Consider the following 22,873-nt stretch of genomic DNA (forward strand, 5'->3'; position numbering starts at 1 on the left):
GTATGGGACATGAGACAACATCATGCCTTCAAAGAAATGACTCCGGATGACATCATATCTACTTTCCAACTATTTGAAGAGTCAAAGGCAAATGCAACAAAGCACCTAGCCATGCATGGCACTTCAACATCAAAGATCAACCTTACCGTTTGCATCAGTCTTCTTCTTGAAGACCCATTTATTTTCTATGGCTCGCCGGTCATCGGGCAAGTCCACCAAAGTCCATACTTTGTTCTCATACATGGATCCTATCTCGGATTTCATAGCCTCAAGCCATTTGTTGGAATCCGGGCCCGCCATCGCTTCTTCATAGTTCGAAGGTTCACCGTTGTCTAACAACATGATTTCCATCACAGGGTTGCCGTACCACTTTGGTGCGGAGCGTGCCCTTGTGGACCTTCTTGGTTCAGTAGTAACTTGATCCGAAGCTTCATGATCATCATCATTAACTTCCTCTTCAGTTGGTGTAGGCCACACATGAACAACTTTCCGCGCTGAGCTACTATCCTGTTCGAGAGGGGGTGTAATTACCTCATCAAGTTCTACCTTCCTCCCACTTACTTCTTTCGAGAGAAACTCTTTCTCTAGAAAGGATCCGTTCTTGGCAACAAAGGTTTTACCTTCGGATCTAAGATAGAAGGTATACCCAATAGTTTCCTTAGGGTATCCTATGAATACGCATTTCTCCGCTTTGGGTTCGAGCTTTTCTGGTTGAAGTTCCTTCACATAAGCATCGCAGCCCCAAACTTTAAGAAACGACAACTTAGGTTTCTTGCCAAACCATAGTTCATACGGTGTCGTCTCAACGGATTTAGACGGTGCCCTATTTAAAGTGAATGCTGCAGTTTCTAATGCGTATCCCCAAAATGATAGCGGTAAGTCGATAAGAGACATCATAGATCGTACCATATCTAATAAAGTGCGATTACGACGTTCAGACACTCCGTTGCGTTGCGGTGTGCCAAGCGGCGTCAGTTGTGAAACGATTCCACACTTCCTTAGGTGTGTGCCAAACTCGTGACTCAAATATTCTCCTCCACGATCAGATCGTAGACACTTGATTTTTCTGTCACATTGATTCTCGACCTCACTTTGAAATTCCTTGAACTTTTCAAATGTCTCAGATTTGTGCTTCATCAAGTAGATATACCCATACCTACTCAAATCATCGGTGAGGGTGAGAACATAACGATAGCCACCGCGAGCATCAACGTTCATTGGACCACACACATCAGTATGTATTATTTCCAATAAGTCGGTTGCTCTCTCCATTATTCCTCAGAATGGAGTCTTAGTCATCTTGCCCATGAGGCACGGTTCGCATGTGTCAAATGATTCAAAATCAAGAGACTCTAATAGTCCATCAGTATGGAGCTTCTTCATGCGCTTAACGCCGATATGACCAAGGCGGCAGTGCCACAAGTATGTGGGACTATCATTATCAACTTTACATCTTTTGGTACTCACACTATGAATATGTGTAACATCACGATCGAGATTCATCAAGAATAAACCATTCACCAGCGGAGCATGACCATAAAACATATCACTCGTATAAATAGAACAACCATTATTCTCTAACTTCAATGAGTAGCCGTCTTGCATTAAGCAAGACCCTGATACAATGTTCATGCTTAAATCTGGTACTAAATAACAATTATTAAGGTTTAAGACTAATCCCGACGGTAGATGTAGAGGTAGCGTGCCGACGGCGATCACATCGACCTTTGAACCATTCCCGACGTGCATCGTCACCTCGTCCTTGGCCAGTCTCCGCTTATTCCGTAGTTCCTGCTTTGAGTTGCAAATGTGAGCAACAACACCGGTATCAAATACCCAGGAGCTACTACGAGCGCTGTTAGGTACACATCAATAACATGTATATCACATATACCTTTAACGTTGCCGACCTTCTTGTCCGCTAAGTATTTGGGGCAGTTCCGCTTCCAGTGACCCTTTCCCTTGCAATAGAAGCACTCAGTCTCAGGCTTGGGTCCATTCTTTTTCTTCTTCCCGGCATCTGGCTTACCGGGCGCGGCAACAGCTTTGCCGTCTTTCTTGAAGTTCTTCTTACCCTTGCCTTTCTTGAAACTAGTGGTCTTGTTGACCATCAACACTTGATGCTCTTTCTTGATTTCTATTTCTGCAGACTTGAGCATCGAGTACAACTCGGGAATGGTCTTCTCCATCCCTTGCATGTTCTAGTTAAGCACAAAGCCTTTGTAGCTTGGTGGGAGAGACTGGAGGATTCTGTCAATTATAGCATAATCCGGAAGTTCGACTCAAAGTGAAGTCAGACGACCGTGTAACCCAGACATTTTGAGTATGTGCTCACTGACAGAACTGTTCTCCCTCCATCTTACAGCTAAAGAACTTGTCGGAGACTTCATATCTCTCGACACGGGCATGAGCTTGAAAAACTAGCCTCAGCTCCTGGAACATCTCATATGCTCTGTGTTGCTCAAAACGCCTTTGGAGCCCCGTTTCTAAACTGTATAACATGCCACACCTAACCAGAGAGTAGTCATCACTCCGCGTTTGCCAGACGTTCAGAATATCCTGGGCTGCTGCGGGAGCAGGAGGGTCACCTAGCGGCGCATCAAGGACATAAGCCTTTTTAGCTGCTTCAAGGATGAGCTTCAAGTTGCGAACCCAGTCCGCATAGTTGCTACCATCATCTTTCAGCTTGTTTTTCTCTAGGAATGCGTTGAAATTGAGGTTGACGTTGGCCATCTACAATATTTATAAAGACAAACCTTTTAGACTAAGTTCATGACAATTAAGTTCATTTAATCAAATTAAGTATGAACTCCCACTTAAATCGACATCCCTCTAGTCATCTAAGTGATACATGATCCATGTTGACTAACCCGTGTCCGATCATCACGTGAGACGCACTAGTCACCATGGTGAGCAACTTCATGCTGATCGTATTCAACCATACGACTCATGTTTGACCTTTCGGTCTCTTGTATTCGAGGTCATGTCTGTACATGCTAAGCTCGTCGAGTCAACCTAGGTGTTTCGCGTGTGTAAATCTGGCTTACACCTGTTGTATGCGAACGTTAGAATCTATCACAACCGATCATCACGTGGTGCTTCGAGACAACGAACCTTCGCAACAGTGCACACTTAGGGGAATACGTTCTCGAAATTTTAAGAGGGATTATCTTATTATGCTACCATCGTTCTAAGCAATAAGATGTAAAACATGATAAACATCACAATGCAATCATATAGTGACATGATATGGCCATTATCATCTTCGCCCTTTCGATCTCCATCTTCAGGCATCGCATGATCATCATCATCCCGGCGTGACACCATGATCTCCATCATCGTGTCTCCGTGAAGTCGTCATGCCAACTACTACTATCACTACTACTATAGCTAACCGTTAGCAATGAAGTAAAAGTAGTAAGCACATGGCGTTGCATCTCATACAATAAACTAAGACAACTCCTATGGCTCCTGCCGGTTGTCATACTCATCGACATGCAAGTCATGAAACCTATTACAATAACATGATCATCTCATACATCATACATGCAACATCACAACTTTGGCCATATCACATCACATGTCAAACCCTGCAAAAACAAGTTAGACGTCCTCTAATTGTTGTTGCAAGTTTTACGTGGCTGATTTGGGTTTCTAGCAAGAACGCCTTCTTACCTACGTGACAGCCACAACGATGATATGCCAAAGCTATTTACCCTTCATATGGACCCTTTTCATCAAATCCAATCCGACTAGAGTAGGAGAGACAGACACCCGCTAGCCACCTTTATGCACGGTGTGCATGTCTGTCCGTGGAACCAGTCTCACGTAAGCGTACGTGTAAAGTCGGTCCGGGCCGCTTCATCCCACAATACCGCCGGAAAAGAATAAGACTAGTAGCGGCAAGCAAATTGACAAATCATCGCCCACAACTTTTGTGTTCTACTCGTGCATAGAATCTACGCATAGAAAACCTGGCTCGGATGCCACTGTTGGGTAACGTAGCATAAATTCCAAATTTTCCTACGCATATTCAGATCTTCCTATGGAGAAACCAGCAACAAGAGAGGGGTAAGAGCATCTTCATACCTTTGAAGATCACTAAGCGGAAGCGTTACTAGAACGCGGTTGATGGAGTCGTACTCGTAGCGATTCGGATCGCGGTGTGATTCCGAACTAGTGCCGAACTACGGCACCTCCGCGTTCAACACACGTGGAGCCCGGTGACGTCTCCCGCACCTTGATCGAGCAAGGAGGAGGGAGAGGTTGGGGAAGAACTCCAGCAGCACGACGACGTGGTGTCGATGGAGAGACGAGGTCTCCCGGCAGGGCTTCGCCAAGCACCGACAGAGAGGAGGAGGAAGAAGGGCAGGGCTGCGCCGAGGGAGAGGGAGAAGTCTGTCTCCCAAGGGCCAAAACCCCTCTCTATTTATAGGAGGAGGGGGAGGGGCTGCGCCACCCCTAGGGTTCCCTCCCTAGGGGCCGACGGCCACCGGATGGGAAAGAGGGGGGGCGGCGGCTAGGGTGGGAGAGGGGGTGGCGCACCACCTGGTGGGCCTTAGGCCCACCTGGCTTAGGGTTTGCCCCCCCCTTTTCTTTCCCCCACGCATTGGGTTGAGTGGGGAGGCGCACCAGCCCACCTAGGGGCTGGTTTCCTTCCCCACTTGGCCCACCTTACCTCCCGGGGTCGTTGCCCCCTTCGGTGGGGACAGGGATCAGGTGACATGCACGTTTGCATTTCACCGTGTACCTTGCGGCCTAAATTGAAATTTAAACATTGCGAAAAAATCTGAAAAAAAATCATGCATGCTCACAACAGATATTAATATAACCCCTAAAAAATTCAGATCAAAATTCGAAACATACATCGAGAAACAAAAAACAGAAATCTGTCATGAATAGTTCGCAATGTTCTGTGTATACTATTCACATCTGAGTTTCTCTTTTTTGTTTCTCGATGTATGTTTCGAATTTTGATCTGAATTTTTTAGAGGCTATCTTAATATGTGTTGTGAACATGCATGATTTTTTTAGATTTTTTCGCAATATTTAAATTTAAATTTAGGCCGCAAGGCACACGGTGACATGCAAACGTGCATGTCACCTCATCCCTGTCCCTTCGGTGGACCCCCGGGGCCACCTCCGGTGGTCCCGGTGGTCCCGGTACGTTACCGGTGATGCCCGAAACACTTCCGGTATCCGAAACCATCCGTCCTATATATCAATCTTTACCTCCGGACATTCTGGAGCTCCTCGTGACGTCCGGGATCTCATCCGGGACTCCGAACAACTTTCGGTAACCTCGTATAACAATTCCCTATAACCCTAGCATCATCGAACCTTAAGTGTGTAGACCCTACGGGTTCGGGAGACAGGCAGACATGACCGAGACACCTCTCTGGCCAATAACCATCAGCAGGGTCTGGATACCCATGGTGGCTCCCACTTGCTCCACGATGATCTCATCGGATGAACCACGATGTCAAGGATTCAATCATTCCCGTATACGATTCCCTTTGTTTGTCGGTATAGAACTTGCCTGAGATTCGATCGTCGGTATACCTATACCTTGTTCAATCTCGTTATCGGTAAGTCTCTTTACTCGTTCCATAGCACGTCATCGTGTGACTAACTCCTTAGTCACATTGAGCTCGTGATGATGTTCTATCGAGTGGGCCCAGAGATACCTCTCCGTCACATGGAGTGACAAATCCCGATCTCGATTCGTACCAACCCAACAGACACTTTCGGAGGTACCCGTAGTGCACCTTTATAGTCACCCAGTTACGTTGTGACGTTTGATACACCCAAAGCACTCCTACGGTATCCGGGAGTTGCACAATCTCACGGTCGAAGGAAAAGATACTTGACATTAGAAAAGCTTTAGCATACGAACAATACGATCTAGTGCTATGCTTAGGATTGGGTCTTGTCCATAACATCATTCTCCCAATGATGTGATCCCGTTATCAATGACATCTAATGCCCATGATCAGGAAACCATGATCATCTATTGACTAACGAGGTAGCCCACTAGAGGCTTGCTAGGGACACATTGTGATCTATTTATTCACACATGTATTACTGTTTCTTGTTAATACAATTATAGCATGAACAATAGACGATTATCATGAACAAGGAAATATGATACTAACCATTTTATTATTGCCTCTAGGGCATATTTCCAACAAGTTTGTCTTTTGTTGTGACGAATGACAAAGAATAGGTAATATTGGTAAACGTCAGGAAATGCCTATGAACTATTCACTTGTCATTGAACCATTTGATGTTTGGGGCTTTGATTATATGGGACCTTTTCCAAAATCCAACGGGTATACGCATATCCTAGTTGATGTTGATTACGTTACTAAGTGGGTAGAAGCTATCCCGACTAGTAGTGTTCATCACAACACCTCTATCAGGATGCTTAAAGAAGTTATTTTCCCTAGATTTGGAGTCCCTAGATATCTAATGACCCACGGTGGTTCACATTTCATTCATGGTGCTTTCCGTAAAATGATTGCTAAGTACGATGTTAATCATAGAATTGCATCTCCCTATCACCCTCAGTCCAGTGGTCAAGTAGAGCTAAGCAATAGAGAGATTAAACTAATTTTGCAAAAGACTCTCAATAGGTCTAGAAAGAATTGGTCTAAGAAGCTCGATGATGCACTGTGGGCTTATAGAACTGCCTATAAGAATCCCATGGGCATGTCTCCGTACAAAATGGTTTACGGTAAAGCATGTCATTTACCTCTTGAGCTAGAGCACAAGGCTTATTGGGCAATCAAAGAGCTCAACTTTGATTTCAAACTTGCTCGTGAGAATAGGGTATTTGATATTAGCTCGCTGGATGAATGGAGAACTCAGGCATATGAAAATGCCAAGTTGTTCAAAGAACAGGTTAAGAGGTGGCATGATAAAAGGATACAAAAGTGTGAATTCAATGTAGGTGATTATGTCTTGCTATATAATTCTCGTTTAAGATTTTTTGCAGGCAAGCTTCTCTCTAAATGGGTGGGTCCTTATATTGTTGAGGAAGTATATCGTTCCGATGCCATCAAGATTAACAACACGGAAGGTAATTTTCCGAGAGTGGTAAATGGGCAGAGAATCAAGCATTATATCTCACGTACTCCCATAAATGTTGAAAGCAATATTATCAATACCATAACTTCGGAGGAGTACATAAGGGATATTTATCAGCCTGTTTCAGACTCCGAAAACGAAGAGGTATGTGATTCGGTAAATAAACAAACTCCAAAACTTTTCCAGTAGGAATTTTTCTCCGTTTTGGAATTTTTAGAAAAATAGAAAAATTTAAAGCAGTTCGGAAAGCGCACCAGGAGACCACCCCCCTCGCCGCGCCTGGGGGGCTTGTGACCACCTCGTGTGCCTCCCGGACTCCGATTTCTTGCGGAGTACTCCTTCTGGTCGGAAAAAAAATCATTATATATCCTCCCGAAAGGTCTGACCCTCGTATCACGCAATTTTCCTCTGTTTTCGTCTCGAGCTTGTTTTCTGCCGCAGATTTAAAGCAAGATGTCGTCTCAAGATTCAGAGGGGGAGAGCTATGTGGCCGATTACCTTGCTAACCCCAAGGTCTATGGGGACTTGGATCCTTATGGATGGACCACTGATCAGGAAGAAGATTATGATCCCAAGGACAAGGAAGGAACAAGTTCCGATGAGTAGGAGGCTCCTCTACCTCAACTTGGAGTCACGCATGTGGAGTTCAAGAAGTTGAGGCTCCGTGACTCAAGGAAGAAGCCTAAGATTTTGTTTATCCCTTCTCGTCTTTTACAGGAGAGTAAGCAGGAATTATGCCAAAGGGTTTTGAGGCTTGAAGAGGAAACTAATGATCTGAAGGAGCGGAATTTTATGCTCAAGAGGAAATTAAACAAGTTCAAGACCTCTGCAACAACTCCACCACCATCACCTCCAAAGGAAGACAACTAAGCATGGGTATGGGCAATCCCCTTGGCTTATGCCAAGCTTGGGGGAGTTGTCCCGGTATCGTATCACCATCACATCTTTTGCCTTTACCTTTCTTAGTTCGTTCCTTTTTGGTTTTATCTTTCTCTAGTAGAATAAAGTTCTTAGTGTTTTAGGCTTGAGTTTTGCTTTGTGTCACCCCCGATGTATTCGAGCTCGTGAGCCAAATAATAAAGAGTGTCTTAGTTAAGGGCCTTGCCTCATGCCATGATCAAGAGAATGAGAAAAGAACAAAAGCATGAAAAATCATGTAATGATCTTATGGGAAGTGATGGCTTCACATATAAAAAGAATGTTGATTGAAACTTGTTGAGGGTAGACAAACGTAGACCTTGGTCATTATTGCAATTAATAGGAAGTGATAGAGAAGGAGAGGTTCACATATAAATATATCATCTTTGACACCATCTATGATTGTGAACACTCACTAAACTATTACATGCTTAGAAGTAGATGTTGGACAAGGAAGAGAACATAATTAATTGTGTTTGCTTGGTTCTGAACAATGTTATATGACTAGAGACCCCTTAGCATGTGACGATTGCTTCCACCTCATATTAGCCAAAACTCCCGCACCAAGTAGAGATACTACTTGTGCATCCATAAACCTTTAACCCAGTTTTGCCATGAGAGTACACCATACCTACCTATGGATTGAATAAGATCCCTCAAGTAAGTTGTCATCGGTGCAAGCAATAAAAATTGCTCCCTAAATATGTATGATCTATTAGTGTGTGGAAAATAAGCTTTGTGCGAACCTATGACGAGGAAGACATAAAAGCGAGAGACTGCATAATAAAGTTATTTATCACAGGAGGCACTAAAAAGTGACGTTCCTTCACACTAAGAGGACACGCATCCAAACCTCAAAAGCTCATGACAACCTCTTGTTGGGGAACGTCGCATGGGAAACAAAAATTTTCCTACGCGCACGAAGACCTATCATGGTGATGTCCATCTACGAGAGGGGATGTGTGATCTACGTACCCTTGTAGACCATACAGCAGAAGCGTTAGTGAACGCGGTTGATGTAGTGGAACGTCCTCACATCCCTCGATTCGCCCCGCGAACCGTCCCGCGATCAGTCCCACGATCTAGTGCCGAACGGACGGCACCTTCGCGTTCAGCACACGTACAGCTCGACGATGATCTCGGCCTTCTTGATCCAGCAAGAGAGACGGAGAGGTAGAAGAGTTCTCCGGCAGCGTGACGGCGCTCCGGAGGTTGGTGATCATCTTGTCTCAGCAGGGCTCCGCCCGAGCTCCGCAGAAACGCGATCAAGAGGAAAAACCGTGGAGGTATGTGGTCGGGCTGCCATGGAAAAATTGTCTCAAATCAGCCCTAAAACCTCCGTATATATAGGGGGAAGAGGGGAAGCCTTGCCTTGGGGTCCAAGGACCCCTAAGGGTTTCGGCCGAGCCAAGGGGGGAAGGTCTCCCCTTCCAAACCGAATCCAACTTGGTTTGGAAGGTGGAGTCCTTCTTCCCTTTCCCACCTCCTCCTTTTTTTTCTTCTCTCTTTGATTTTCTTCCTATGGCGCATAGGGCCTTCTTGGGCTGTCCCACCAGCCCACTAAGGGCTGGTGTGCCACCCCCAAGGCCTATGGGCTTCCCCGGGGTGGGTTGCCCCCCCCCCCCCGGTGAACTCCCGGAACCCATTCGTCATTCCCGGTACATTCCCGGTAACTCCGAAAACCTTCCGGTAATCAAATGAGGTCATCCTATATATCAATCTTCGTTTCCGGACCATTCTGGAAACCCTCATGACGTCCGTGATCTCATCCGGGACTCCGAACAACATTTGTTAACCAACCATATAACTCAAATACGCATAAAACAACGTCGAACCTTAAGTGTGCAGACCCTGCGGGTTCGAGGACTATGTAGACATGACCCGAGAGACTCCTCGGTCAATATCCAATAGCGGGACCTGGATGCCCATATTGGATCCTACATATTCTACAAAGATCTTATCGTTTGAACCTCAGTGCCAAGGATTCATATAATCCCGTATGTCATTCCCTTTGTCCTTCGGTATGTTACTTGCCCGAGATTCGATCGTCAGTATCCGCATACCTATTTCAATCTCGTTTACCAGCAAGTCTCTTTACTCGTTCCGTAATACAAGATCCCGCAACTTACACTAAGTCACATTGCTTGCAAGGCTTGTGTGTGATGTTGTATTACCGAGTGGGCCCCAAGATACCTCTCCGTCACACGGAGTGACAAATCCCAGTCTAGATCCATACTAACTTAACGAACACCTTCGGAGATACCTGTAGAGCATCTTTATAGTCACCCAGTTACGTTGCAACGTTTGATACACACAAAGTATTCCTCCGGTGTTAGTGAGTTATATGATCTCATGGTCATAGGAACAAATACTTGACACACAGAAAAACAGTAGAAACAAAATGACACGATCAACATGCTACGTCTATTAGTTTGGGTCTAGTCCATCACGTGATTCTCCTAATGACGTGATCCAGTTATCAAGCAACAACACCTTGTTCATAATCAGAAGACACTGACTATCTTTGATCAACTGGCTAGCCAACTAGAGGCTTGCTAGGGACAGTGTTTTGTCTATGTATCCACACATGTAAATGAGTCTTCATTCAGTACAATTATAGCATGGATAATAAACGATTATCATGATACAGGAATTATAATAATAACTATATTTATTATTGCCTCTAGGGCATAATTCCAACACCTCTGCTTCCCTCTACGAAGGGCCTATCTTGTACCTTTACTTTTTGCCCTTGAAAGAGTCATGGTGATCTACACCAATTCCTTATTCCGCTTTTTTCTTGGCTAACGTCATATGCTAGGGAAAGATCTATATTCATATGTCAACTTGGAAGTGAGTATTCATGAATTATTATTGTTGACATTACCCTTGAGGTAAATAGTTGGGAGGCGAAACTATAAGCCCCAATCTTTCTGTGTGTTCAGCTGAAACTTTGATCTCATGAGTACCACGTGAGTTGTAGCAATTATAGAAGATAAAAGGATGATTGAGTATGTGGATTTGCTTTACAAGCTCTTATTTGACTCTTTCCGATGTTATGATAAATTGCAATTGCTTCAATGACTAAAGGCTATCGCTTGTTAATTCTCGGTAAGGTTCTTGATCCATACTTTACTCTGTGAAGGAATTATCACTTTAGCATGAGAGATTACATGATGGTATTGATGTTCTAGCTATGATCATGATGCATGCATGTCCATATCTTGTTTTGTCGACACCTCTCTCTCTAAACATGTGGGCATATTTATTGATCTCGGCTTTCGCTTGAGGACAAGTGAGGTCTAAGCTTGGGGAAGTTGATACGTCCATTTTGCATCATGCTTTCATGTTGATATTTATCGCTTTTTGGGGTGTCATTACACTTCACGGTACAATACTTATGCCTTTTCTCTCTTATTTTGCAAGGTTTACATGAAGAGGGAGAATGCCGGCAGCTGGGATTCTGGCCTGAAAAGGGAGCAAGTTTGAGATACCTATTCTGCGCAACTCCAAAAGTCGTGAAAATCAACGAGGATTTATTTTAGATTTTATAAAAAAATACTGGGCCGAAGAAGTACCAGAGGGGCGCCAGCAGGAGGCCACAAGCCTGCTAGGCACGGCCTCCCCCTGGCCACGAGGGGGCATGGGGCTCCCAGATGGCCCTCTGGCTCCCCTCTTTTGCTACAAGAAGGGTTTCAATCCAGAAAAAATCAAGAGGAGGCTTTCGGGAGGAATCGCCGCCGCCACGAGGAGGATCTTGAGCAGAACCAATCTAGAGCTCCAGCACGACGATCCTGCCGGGGAAACTTCCCTCCCGGAGGGGGAAATTGTCGCCATCGTCATCACCAACACTCCTCTCATCGGAGGGGACTCATCACCATCAACATCTTCATCAGCACCATCTCATCTCCAAACCCTAGTTCATCTCTTGTAACCAATCTCCGTCCCGCGACTCCGATTGGTACTTGTAAGGTTACTAGTAGTGTTAATTACTCTTTGTAGTTGATGCTAGTTGGATTACTTGGTGGAAGATTATATGTTCAGATCTTTGATGCTACTCATTACCTCTCTGGTCATGAATATGATTATTCTTTGTGAGTAGTCACTTTTGTTCCTGGGGACATGGGATAAGTCATGCTATAAGTAGTCATGTGAATTTGGTATTCGTTCGATATTTTGATGTGTTGTATGTTGTCTCTCCTCTAGTGGTGTTATGTGAACGTCGACTACATAACACTTCACCATTATTTGGGCCTAGAGGAAGGCATTGGGAAGTAGTAAGTAGATGATGGGTTGCTAGAGTGACACAAGCTTAAACCCTAGTTTATGCGTTGCTTCGTAAGGGGTTGATTTGGATCCATTAGTCTAATCCTATGGTTAGACTTTGTCTTAATTCTTCTTTCGTAGTTGCGGATGCTTGCGAGAGGGGTTAATCATAAGTGGGATGCTTTTCCAAGTAAGGGCAGTACCCAAGCGCCGGTCCACCCACATATCAAACTATCAAAGTAGCGAACGCGAATCATATGAACATGATGAAAACTAGCTTGACAGAAATTCACATGTGTCCTCGGGAGCGCTTTACCTCCTATAAGAGTTTGTCCAGGCTTGTCCCTTGCTACAAAAGGGATTGAGCCACTTTGCTACACTGTTGTTACTATTGTTGCTTGCTACTTGCTACGAATCATCTTACCACACAACTATCTGTTACCGATAATTTCAGTGCTTGCAAAGAATACCTTGCTGAAAACCACTTGTCAGATCCTTCTGCTCCTCGTTGGGTTCGACACTCTTACTTATCGAAAGGACTACAATAGATACCCTATACTTGTGGGTCATCAATGTCTACTACACAACTTTATTCCTATAGACTATGTTGGGCTTCCAAGCGCAGAGTTTTGTTGAACAATAGCAATTTTCCCTCAAGTGGATGACCTAAGGTTTATCAATCCATGGGAGGTGTAGGGTGAAGATGGCCTCTCTCAAACAACCCTGCAATCAAATATAAAAATCTCTTGTGTCCCCAACACACCCAATACAATGGCAAATTATATAGGTGCACTAGTTCGACGAAGAGATGGTGATACAGTTGTAGTATGGATAGTAGATATAGGTTTTTTAATCTAAAAATATAAAAATAGCAAGGTAGCAAGTGTAAAACATCGAGCAAAATGTTGTATAAATGCTTGGTAATAATACCTATGTTGCTTATACTAACGGATCTCACGAAGTTTTGGTGAGTTTTATGTGATTGCAGTCATGTTTTGGGTATTGTCCTGATGGACAAAGGATTGAGGAGAAGCAAAAGACTAAGCTTGGGGATGCCCAAGGCACCCCAAGTTAATATTCTAGGAAGGCTCAAGAGTCTAACCTTGGGGATGCCCCGGAAGGCATCCTCTCTTTTCGTCTCAATCCATCGTTATGCTAGTTGGAGCTATTTTTTTATTCATCACATGATATGAGTTTTGCTTGGAGCGTTGTTTGCTTTTGTTTGATTTTACTTTCAGTTTTCGACAATAATTCTTTTCTGGATGCACCTATTTGAGAGAGATATCACATCATCACAATTTGTTAGAATACTCTATGTGCTTCACTTATATCTTTTGAGCTTAGCACTTACTCTAGTTCTTCACTTATATCTATTTTAGCACGTTGGCATGTAGATTTTATAGAAATATTATGCTTTCGTCCATCACTTATATTTGTTTGAGAGCTTGACAAATAGTGACGGTAATTTGCGTGAGTCATAAAACTAGATAAAAAATAATGAGTATTCAATAAGTGAAGATAAAAACCATCATGTAGCACATATAGAGAAATTGTGGGATAATGATATTGATGTGGTGATACGAAAAAGGTGTGACTGCATTATTATTAATTCACATAGGTGTCGATATTAAGAGATGTTAAACTTCTTGTTCATCTAAAAAATTAAAAGGGCATGGTGATGATGTGTGAGCATTTCTATTCCTCGTTGAAATCCTTGTGTTGTTTTGAGTTGGAGTCGCACGATGGCTAATTCTTACCAACCCTCTCCCTGAGGGCATGTGAGTAGTACTTTGATTTGCGATAAAACTAAGTATATGAGTTCTTCATGACTAATGTGACACCAAGGACATACGCACTCTCACGTCCTCATATTTGCTAGCCTTTTTGGCACTGTACATCACCCGTTCTCACCTTGAGGGTTGGTGCAACTTTTGCCGGTGCATCCAAAACCCGTTACGTGATACGTTCTATTGCACATAAACCCTTTTATATCCTTCTCAAAACATCCACCATACCTACCTATCATGTCATTACCATAGCTATTCCGAGATATATTGCCATGCAAATGCCATTGTCACTTCACATGACTAGTTCGTTCATCATCATAATGCTTTGCATGATCATATAGAGCTGGCATAGTATTTGTGGCAAAGCCAATGTTCATCATATTTTTTATGCATGTCACGCAAGATCTTTGCACTTCCTGGTACACTCGGAGAGGCATTCATTGACAGTCATATCATCCTATCAGTTTTCATATTGAGTTGTAAGTAAATAAAAGTGCAATGATCATCATTATTGGAGCATTATCCCAGTGAAGAAATAAAAATGGGGAAGCCAAATGATCCTACCATGAGAAAAAAAGATGAATGCGAGAAAAATATATAAGGTACTTTTCTACTATCCTTTACCACACTTGTGCCTCAAAGTGGCACCTTGTTCTTCATATAGAGAGTCTTGTTCTTAACATAGAGAGTCTCGTGCTATATCATTCATATGCTAGTTGGGATCACTTTTTCATAAACTTTGCTTGTATAGTCCGATGATGGCCTTCCTCAAATGCCCGAGGTCTTCATGAGCAAGCAAGTTGGATGCACACCCCAATCAGCTTCAGCGGAGCTTTCATACACTTATAGCTCTTGTGCATCATTTGCATGGCAATCCATACTCCTCGCATTGATATCTATCAACGGGAATCTCCATAGCTTGTTGGTACACCTAGTTGATGTGAGACTATCTTCTCCACTTTCACCCATTTGAAATCTACCACCATATTCTATTCCACCTTTATGCTATGTCCAATGGTTCACGCTCATGTATTTCATGAATAATAAAAAGTTGATGCATATTGAAAAACTACGATCGAATTGCCTAACTTGGACACCATGGTGCTTGACATTTGTATTAATGTGGTGAAGATGGATCCATGTCTTGCTAATATAATAAAGTTGGATGGGGGTAAAACAATCTTTGAGGATCGTATGTTTGAAAGATTAATGATTTGTTGTTTATACCTATAAGTATTGCTATGTTAATATTTGTTAATTCATCGTTTCTCAGTGAGCATACATGCATAAGGTTACATCATGGATAGCATGTCACATCAAAAATTATGTTTTTATCATTTACCTACTCGAGGACGAGCAGGAATTATGCTTGGGGATGCTTGATACGTCTCCAACGTATCTATAATTTTTTATTGTTCCATGCTGATATATTACATTCTAGAATACTTTTGGGCTATTTATTTACCATTTTATATTAATTTTTAGCAGTAACCTATTGACCCAGTGCCCACTGCCACTTGTTGTTTTCTGTGTGTTTTTCATTTTTCACGTTTTCCATACCAAACGAAGTCCAATTGCACTGAAAATTTTTGGGGCCTCGTGAGGGGCCCACAAGGCAAGAGGGTGCGGCATGGGGGGTGCCCTGATGGCTTGTGCCTCCATCGTGGCCCTCCCGACTCCGTTCTTCGGCTTATAAATTCTCATCTACCCTAAAAACACCAGAGGGAGTCCCGAATCACTTGATGTGTGTGTTGCCATGAGTCTGTCAAGGGGTACAAGAGTGATCCAGGAATGGATCACTGGATAGCAGTCAAAATTATCCTTAGTAACTTGAGGACTAAGGAAATGTTTCTCGATTATGGAGGTGATAAAAGAGTTCGTCGTAAAGGGTCGCGTCGATACAAACTTTGACATCTCTGGATTACTCTGAGTAGCAAACCGAATTTGTATAGTGGAGCAGTCATTTGGAATAGTTCCAAGTGGAGCGTGGTAGCAACATCTATATATGACATAGAGATTTGTAAAGTACACACAGATCTGAATGTTGTAGACCCATTGACTAAAAACCTCTCTCACAAGCAAGACATGATCAAATCCTAGAACTGTATGGGTGTTAGATTCATTACAATGTAAATCACATAGTGATGTGAGCTAGATTATTGACTCTAGTGCAAGTGGGAGAGTGTTGGAAATATGCCCTAGAGGCATTAATAAATTAGTTATTATTATATTTCCTTGTTCATGATAATCGTTAATTATCCATGCTCGAATTGTATTGATTGGAAACTCAAGTACATGTGTGGGTACACAGACAACATTGTGTCCCTAGTGAGCCTCTGATGGGCTATCTCGTTGATCAAAGATGGTCAAGGTTTCCTGGCCATAAACATGAGTTGTCATTTGATAACGGGATCACATCATTAGGAGAATGATGTGATGGACAAGACCCGAACTATGAATGTAGCATATGATCGTGTCAGTTTATTGCTATTGTTCTGTGCATGTCAAGTATCTGTTCCTATGACCATGAGATCATGAAACTCAATAACACCGAAGGAGCCTTGTGTGTATCCGTCGCAACGTAACTGGGTGACTATAAATGTGCTCTATAGGTATCTCCGAGGGTGTCCCTTGAGTTGGCATGGATCAAGACTAGGATTTGTCACTACGTGTGACGGAGAGGTATCTCAGGACCCACTCGGTAATACAACATCACAACAAGCTTGCAAGCAATGTGACTAAAGAGTTAGCCACGGGATCCTATATTACGGAACGAGTAAAGAGACTTGTCGGTAACGAGATTGAACTAGGTATGCAGATACCGATCGAATCTCGGGCAAATAACATACCGATGGACAAAGGGAACAATATACGGGATTGATTGAATCCTTGACATTGTGGTTCGACCAATAAAGATCTTCGTAGAATATGTAGGAGCCAATATGGACATCCAGGTCCCACTATTGGTTATTGACCGAAGAGTGTCTCGGCCATGTTTGCATAGTTCTCGAACCCGCAGGGTCCGCACACTTCAGGTTCGATGACGTTTTCGTATTAATGAGTTATGTGTGGTGATAACCGAAAGTTGTTCGGAGTCCCGGATGAGATCCCGGATGTCATGAGGAGCTCCGGAATGGTCCGGGTGTAAAGATTGATATATGGGAAGTTGGTATTCGGGTTTCGGAAAAGTTCCGGGACTTACCGGTTTTGTTACACGACTGTCGGAAGTGTTCCGGGGGTCCAACGGGAAGGTCCACTTGCCCCAGAGGGCCCCATGGGCTGTGAGAGGGGGCGCACCAGCCCCTGGTGGGCTGGCCGGCCCTCACACCTAAGGCCCATGCGGCTAGGGCTAGGGTTGGGCCAAGAGGGGAGGCGGCCACTTGCCTTGGGGGACAAGGCACCCCCCTTGGTCGCCGCCCCACCCCTAGGGGAAACCCTAGGGCGCCTCCCTCCTCCTCTCCTCCTATATATATGTGAGGGGAGGGAGGGCTGCAGCAACACAAGCCAGGACGCAGCCTCTCCCTCTCCCTCTAGATCGTCTCCTCCTCTAGATATTCCGCTTGTGCTTGGCGAAGCCCTGCTGGGACAGCTACACCACCACCACCGTCACGCTTTCGTGCTGACGGGGAACTCATCTACCACTCCGCCTTCGCTTGTTAGATCAAGGAGGCGGAAACGTCATCAAGCTGTACGTGTGCTGAACGCGGAGGTCTCGTCTGTTTGGCACTAGATCGGGACGGATCGTGATGGGATCGCGGGACGGATTGCGATTTGGATCGCGAAGACGTTCGAGTACATCAACCGTGTTATATACGCTTCCGCTTAGCGATCTACAAGGGTATGTAGATGCATTCCCTCTCTCGTAGATGTTAGTCTCCATAGATTGATCTTCGTGAGGGTAGGAAATTTTTTGTTTTCCATGCGACGTTCCCCAACGCATCGGTCAGGCTCTCTCCTCTCTCTCTCTCTCTCTCTCTCTCTCTCTCTCTCTCCTCCCTTTTTCTGCTAGGTCCACCATGTGCATGCAAAAAAGAAATATCTCCTCTCCCTGTCTCTCTCTCTCTCCTCATGTGGCCGGGTGGGGTGGGAGACCAGTGAAAAATTTGCCCCGCAGGCCAAAGTTTTCGCAGACAGCCCCCCAAGCGGCGAAAAAAATGCGTCCTAGGGGGCTAAACGGCTAGAGATGCTCTAACTCTTAGGAAGAAAGTAAAATACTCCCCCCCCCCTTCATTTCAGTCTGTATGTCTTCATACTTAATAAATGTTCAAAACATCTTACATTTGTGAATGGAGTGAGTAATATGCATGGCTAACCAAGATATTATGAAACAGGTTAGAAAAAAAAAACATCCATGATCTTCAGTAACATTGATAGATCAGCCTGACTTCACAAATTGGTATACTCATCCATCATCCCGTCTCAAAGTATTAATAAATAGGCGCTTCATTGGATCTTGGCACATACAAGCAGATTCAATTGAATGTTAGTTTTCACCCATCTACTCCCTCCGTACCTAAATATAAGTCTTTTAAGATATTTCACTAGGTGTCTACATACGAAGCAAAATGAATGAATCTATACTCTAAAATATGTCTATATACATCCGTATGTAGTACATTAGTTGAACCTCTAAAAAGACTTATATTTAGGAACGGAGGGAGTATAATGGAAGTATGCAAACCAACATCCACGTGACAAAGTAATAAACGGTGAGATGGTTGTAAAAAAATTATAAGGACAAAAATATCCACCAGAGATACTGTTGTATTTGCAAATTCTTGTACAGGATCAAAACATGAAAGAAATATATCGAACATGCCTGCAAGCTCTGTTCCAATTACATAGCTAGTATATATACATCTTAATTAGTATTAGCTGGAGGTAGTTTGCGAAAGAGGCACAACTGAAGTGCAGTCATCAAAATAACTCCCATTACAAGGTCTTGAACGTGGGACCCACAGCCACATCATCACTGTCGGTGTCGCAATCACTCCGCCACCTTCACTACTTCAAACTTGAGCTTCTTGTCATCCGTAGAATCAATGGAGATTGTCGAGCCTTCACTGGCTTCACCATTGACCAGCATTTGGGACAGCTTAATCATCACATTCTTCTGCAACCATCTCCTTATGGGCCTTGCACCATACATCTGTGAGAGACAAAACATGCATGGTTACCAAAAACGTACACACACATATATGAAAACATAAGCCCGACCATGAGTTTTAAGTTTGAAAAGAAGCTGTGCATACTGGATTGTATGATTCCGATAAAACCACGGCCAACGCGGCATCACTTGCAAAAAGAGAGATGCCCTTGTCAGCTACCCTGGAAATGATGCTCTTCATTTGGATTTTCACAATCTCTTTCAGTTTGTCATGCAAAACCGGCTCAAATACCACAATCTCACTCAGCCTGTTGAGTAACTCAGGCTTGAAGTGCTTCTGAACCTGCACAAACAATATATATATATGAGAAAGTCAGGCTTTGAAGTGTTTTCTAAGCCTTTACACCAGCAGTCTGGGATTCACAAACCTGTTTCATCAAAAGCTCACGTGCCACATCCATTGTGATTTCTCTGGTCATTCCTGCTGTGAGATGCTCTGCTCCTAAATTGGAGGTCATAATGATGATGGTATTCTTGAAATCAACGGTCCGTCCTTTGCCGTCGGTCAACACACCATCATCAAGAAGCTGAATAAATATGTTCAACACCGAGGGATCTGCCTTCTCCACCTCATCGAAAAGGACGACACTGTATGGGCGCCTCCTAACTTTCTCAGTCAGTTGCCCACCATCATCACAGGCATGATGGCTTTAAGAAGTTACAAAAGACGCATTAGTATCAATGAAGCTAAAGACTAAAAAGAAATGCACTGTTGCAAAATATATTCAGATTACCTTGGGGGTGCTCCAATGAGACGCAAAACAGATCCACTGCCAATATATTCAGACATGTCAAAGCGAACCAACATCTTTTCACTTGCAAATAGCTGCTCGGCAAGAGCTTTTGCAAGCTCTGTCTTTCCAACACCGGTTGAACCCAAGAACAGGAAAGATCCTATGGGCTGGCCAGGATGATTAAGGCCAGCCCTAGAACGTAATACTGCTTCAGCAACCACATTTACCGCTTCATCTTGGCCAACAACTCGTTCATGCAGCCTGTCCGCTAGGTGGATTAACTTATCCTTGTCCGCTTGCTCAAGTATACAGACAGGAATTCCAGTCCATTGGCTCACAACCTTCAAATAACAACGTTAGAATCAAGATAAATACTCCCTCCGTCCCAAAATAACTGTCTTGACTTTGTACTAGCTCTAATACAAAATTATACTAAGCTTAAGACAGTTATTTTGGGACGGAGGGAGTACATCTCATTGATTGAAACAGTAGATGCACATGTCATTGGGAGGAAAATGCTTACGTGTGCAACATCATTTGGTACAACAGTTGCTCCCTTCACTGAATTTGTAGAGCGACTTTGCTTTGCATTCAATTCCTCTCCCTGGTTGTCAATTTGCATCACCCTTTTTATTGTGGTACTGCATGCCTCATCAATCAGATCAATAGCCTTATCTGGAAATTGACGACCTACAATAAAGACAGCAGCAAAATCCATTAGTTTTATACAATATACATCATTATTGACACATGGGTGCAACATGGCATAAAGGAAAAATGCAGTGCAGGTTACCCCATCAATTTATATGCACAGCACAGTAAACATTATATTTCGAGAATTATTTCAACTTAACGTTTGCAATGCAACAAGGGTACTTCACGGGGCTCTAACATTCTTGCCCTTTTCAATATTCTTGCCTTTGAACCGCACAGCACAGTCTCTATGTGCATAGTTTAAGTAGCATATGAACTATGGAGCCTTAAGATGGGGAAGACCATAACCACAGAAATATCATATGTACATCCTAATCACCTCTCGAAACAATAGAAGCAAGTAAACTCCTCACCAGTGATGTAGCGGCCAGCAAGCTGCGCAGCAGCAACAAGAGCAGCATCTTCGATTTCCAGGCCATGGTGCTGTTCATACTGCTGCTTTAGGCCCCGCAGAATGCCAATTGTCGCCAGCGTGCTTGGCTCCTCGATGTGCACCTTCTGGAATCGCCGTTCGAGAGCAGGATCCTTCTCGATGTAATTGCGGTAACCATCAAAAGTCGTAGCGCCTACACAGCGGATACGACCACGGGCCAACGCTGGTTTAAGCATGCTGGAAGCATCAGTAACTCCACGGCCACCAGCACCCCCAGCACCAAGAAGCGTGTGCACCTCATCAATGAAGAGAATTATCTTGCCACCCGCTTTCTCCGCCTGCTTGATCACGCTCTTCATTCGCTCCTCAAACATACCGCGATACCTGGTTCCGGCGACCATGGCCCCAAGGTCGACCTCCACGACACATGCCCCGGCGAGCGTGGCAGGTACCTTGCCGGTAGCGATGCGCTGTGCGAGGCCCTCGGCGATAGCCGTCTTGCCAACCCCCGCGGGGCCAACAAGCGCAGCGCAGTTCTTGGTCTTGCGGCAGAGGATGGAAATAACGCGGTCAATCTCATCATCACGGCCGACAACCAGTCCGACTGTCTTGCCGGTCATGAGTCGTCCATAGGTGCGCAGAGCTGATTTACGATCATAGTAGTTCCATGCCGCCCAACCCAAACTAACAGCTGTTCCAAGGAAGACCAAAGGTTCTACCCGTCGCCAAATCAAAGACATACGACTCTGTGATTGCATTAACAAAGCCCCCAGCCGATAGAAGACAGTTCCTTGCACAACCCGTGCCCCGAGCAGTGGATCGTAGGCCCCTCTCATAGCGGTACAGAAGCCCTAACCTGAACATGGAAAAGAGACAGCAATGGATCATATGTATAGAGAGAGAGAGGGTACCTAATCAACAACACAGCGTATCAGTAGCATTATATTCCCAATCGTAAACAAGATTTTGGGACATGTATCGTGCATAATCAACAACACAGCGTATCAGTAGCATTATTGTATTCCCAATCGTAAACAAGATTTTGGGACATGTATCGTGCATAACCAACAACACAGCGTATCAGTAGCATTATTATATTCCCAATCATAAACAAGATTTGGGACATGTATGGTGCCAACAATACCACTAGTAGTAGTAATGAGTTAACCAATTTGGGCCAGTATAACCAAGACAAACCTAGTGCTCTCTCAAATTGCATGTTAGTGCGCTAAAGATTTGATTTCAGGCCAAGACGGTGCAGAGATAAAACAAGTTAATAATTTCCTCTTCATATATCGTCAATCACTGGTAACAAGTTTAAACCAAAACATTTGTTCATCTGAAAAAGAAAAGAAAATCAAACCACACATTTGCCCCTAGAAGCACCTATCAAGCAAAATCCAAATCCTTTCCATGTAAACTTGAACATGCACTGGAAAAAGAAAAACCATGGCAGCAGGTACGCATCCAGAAATAATCATCATTATATTCTTCTAACAGTATGAAATCTACAGCAGGCACTCATCCAACACAAAAATCAGGAAAAAAAATTGAGCAGGCAGAGGATGATGCAAGAGGAAGGAGGGAGGGGGGATGAGGGGAGAGGGAGTTGGTGGCTACCTGCCTATGGACAGGACTGGTCGCCGGCAAGCTCCGGGCGGCGGCGTTGCTGGGCGGGAGCGCCTGCTCTGCTGGTGGGAGCGGCTGCTCGACGGAGGGAGGTGCTTCTGGGCTCCTGTACCGGCGGCAGGGCAGCGGAGGCTCTGGCCGGCGGCGGCTAGGAACCCTACTGTCGCGCTTGGGGAATCTGGTCGTTCGCTCGGGA

General features: G+C 44.2%; 1 protein-coding gene across 1 annotated transcript; it reads right to left on the bottom strand.

Annotated features, from left to right (window-relative positions):
• Positions 1 to 18,814: 18,814 nt before the first annotated feature.
• On the bottom strand, positions 18,815 to 21,884 carry LOC123398666 (chaperone protein ClpB1-like). The gene is made up of 6 exons (XM_045093116.1): positions 21,029 to 21,884; positions 20,485 to 20,651; positions 19,962 to 20,302; positions 19,596 to 19,875; positions 19,313 to 19,510; positions 18,815 to 19,209 (listed from the first exon to the last, which is right to left on the bottom strand). Exons 1-6 carry the CDS (start codon positions 21,882 to 21,884, stop codon positions 19,048 to 19,050), a joined length of 2,004 nt encoding a protein of 667 aa, XP_044949051.1. The 3' UTR covers positions 18,815 to 19,047.
• Between the last annotated feature and the right edge of the window lie 989 nt (positions 21,885 to 22,873).

This window comes from Hordeum vulgare, chromosome 5H (assembly GCF_904849725.1).
Source record: "Hordeum vulgare subsp. vulgare chromosome 5H, MorexV3_pseudomolecules_assembly, whole genome shotgun sequence".
Lineage (NCBI taxonomy): Eukaryota > Viridiplantae > Streptophyta > Magnoliopsida > Poales > Poaceae > Hordeum > Hordeum vulgare.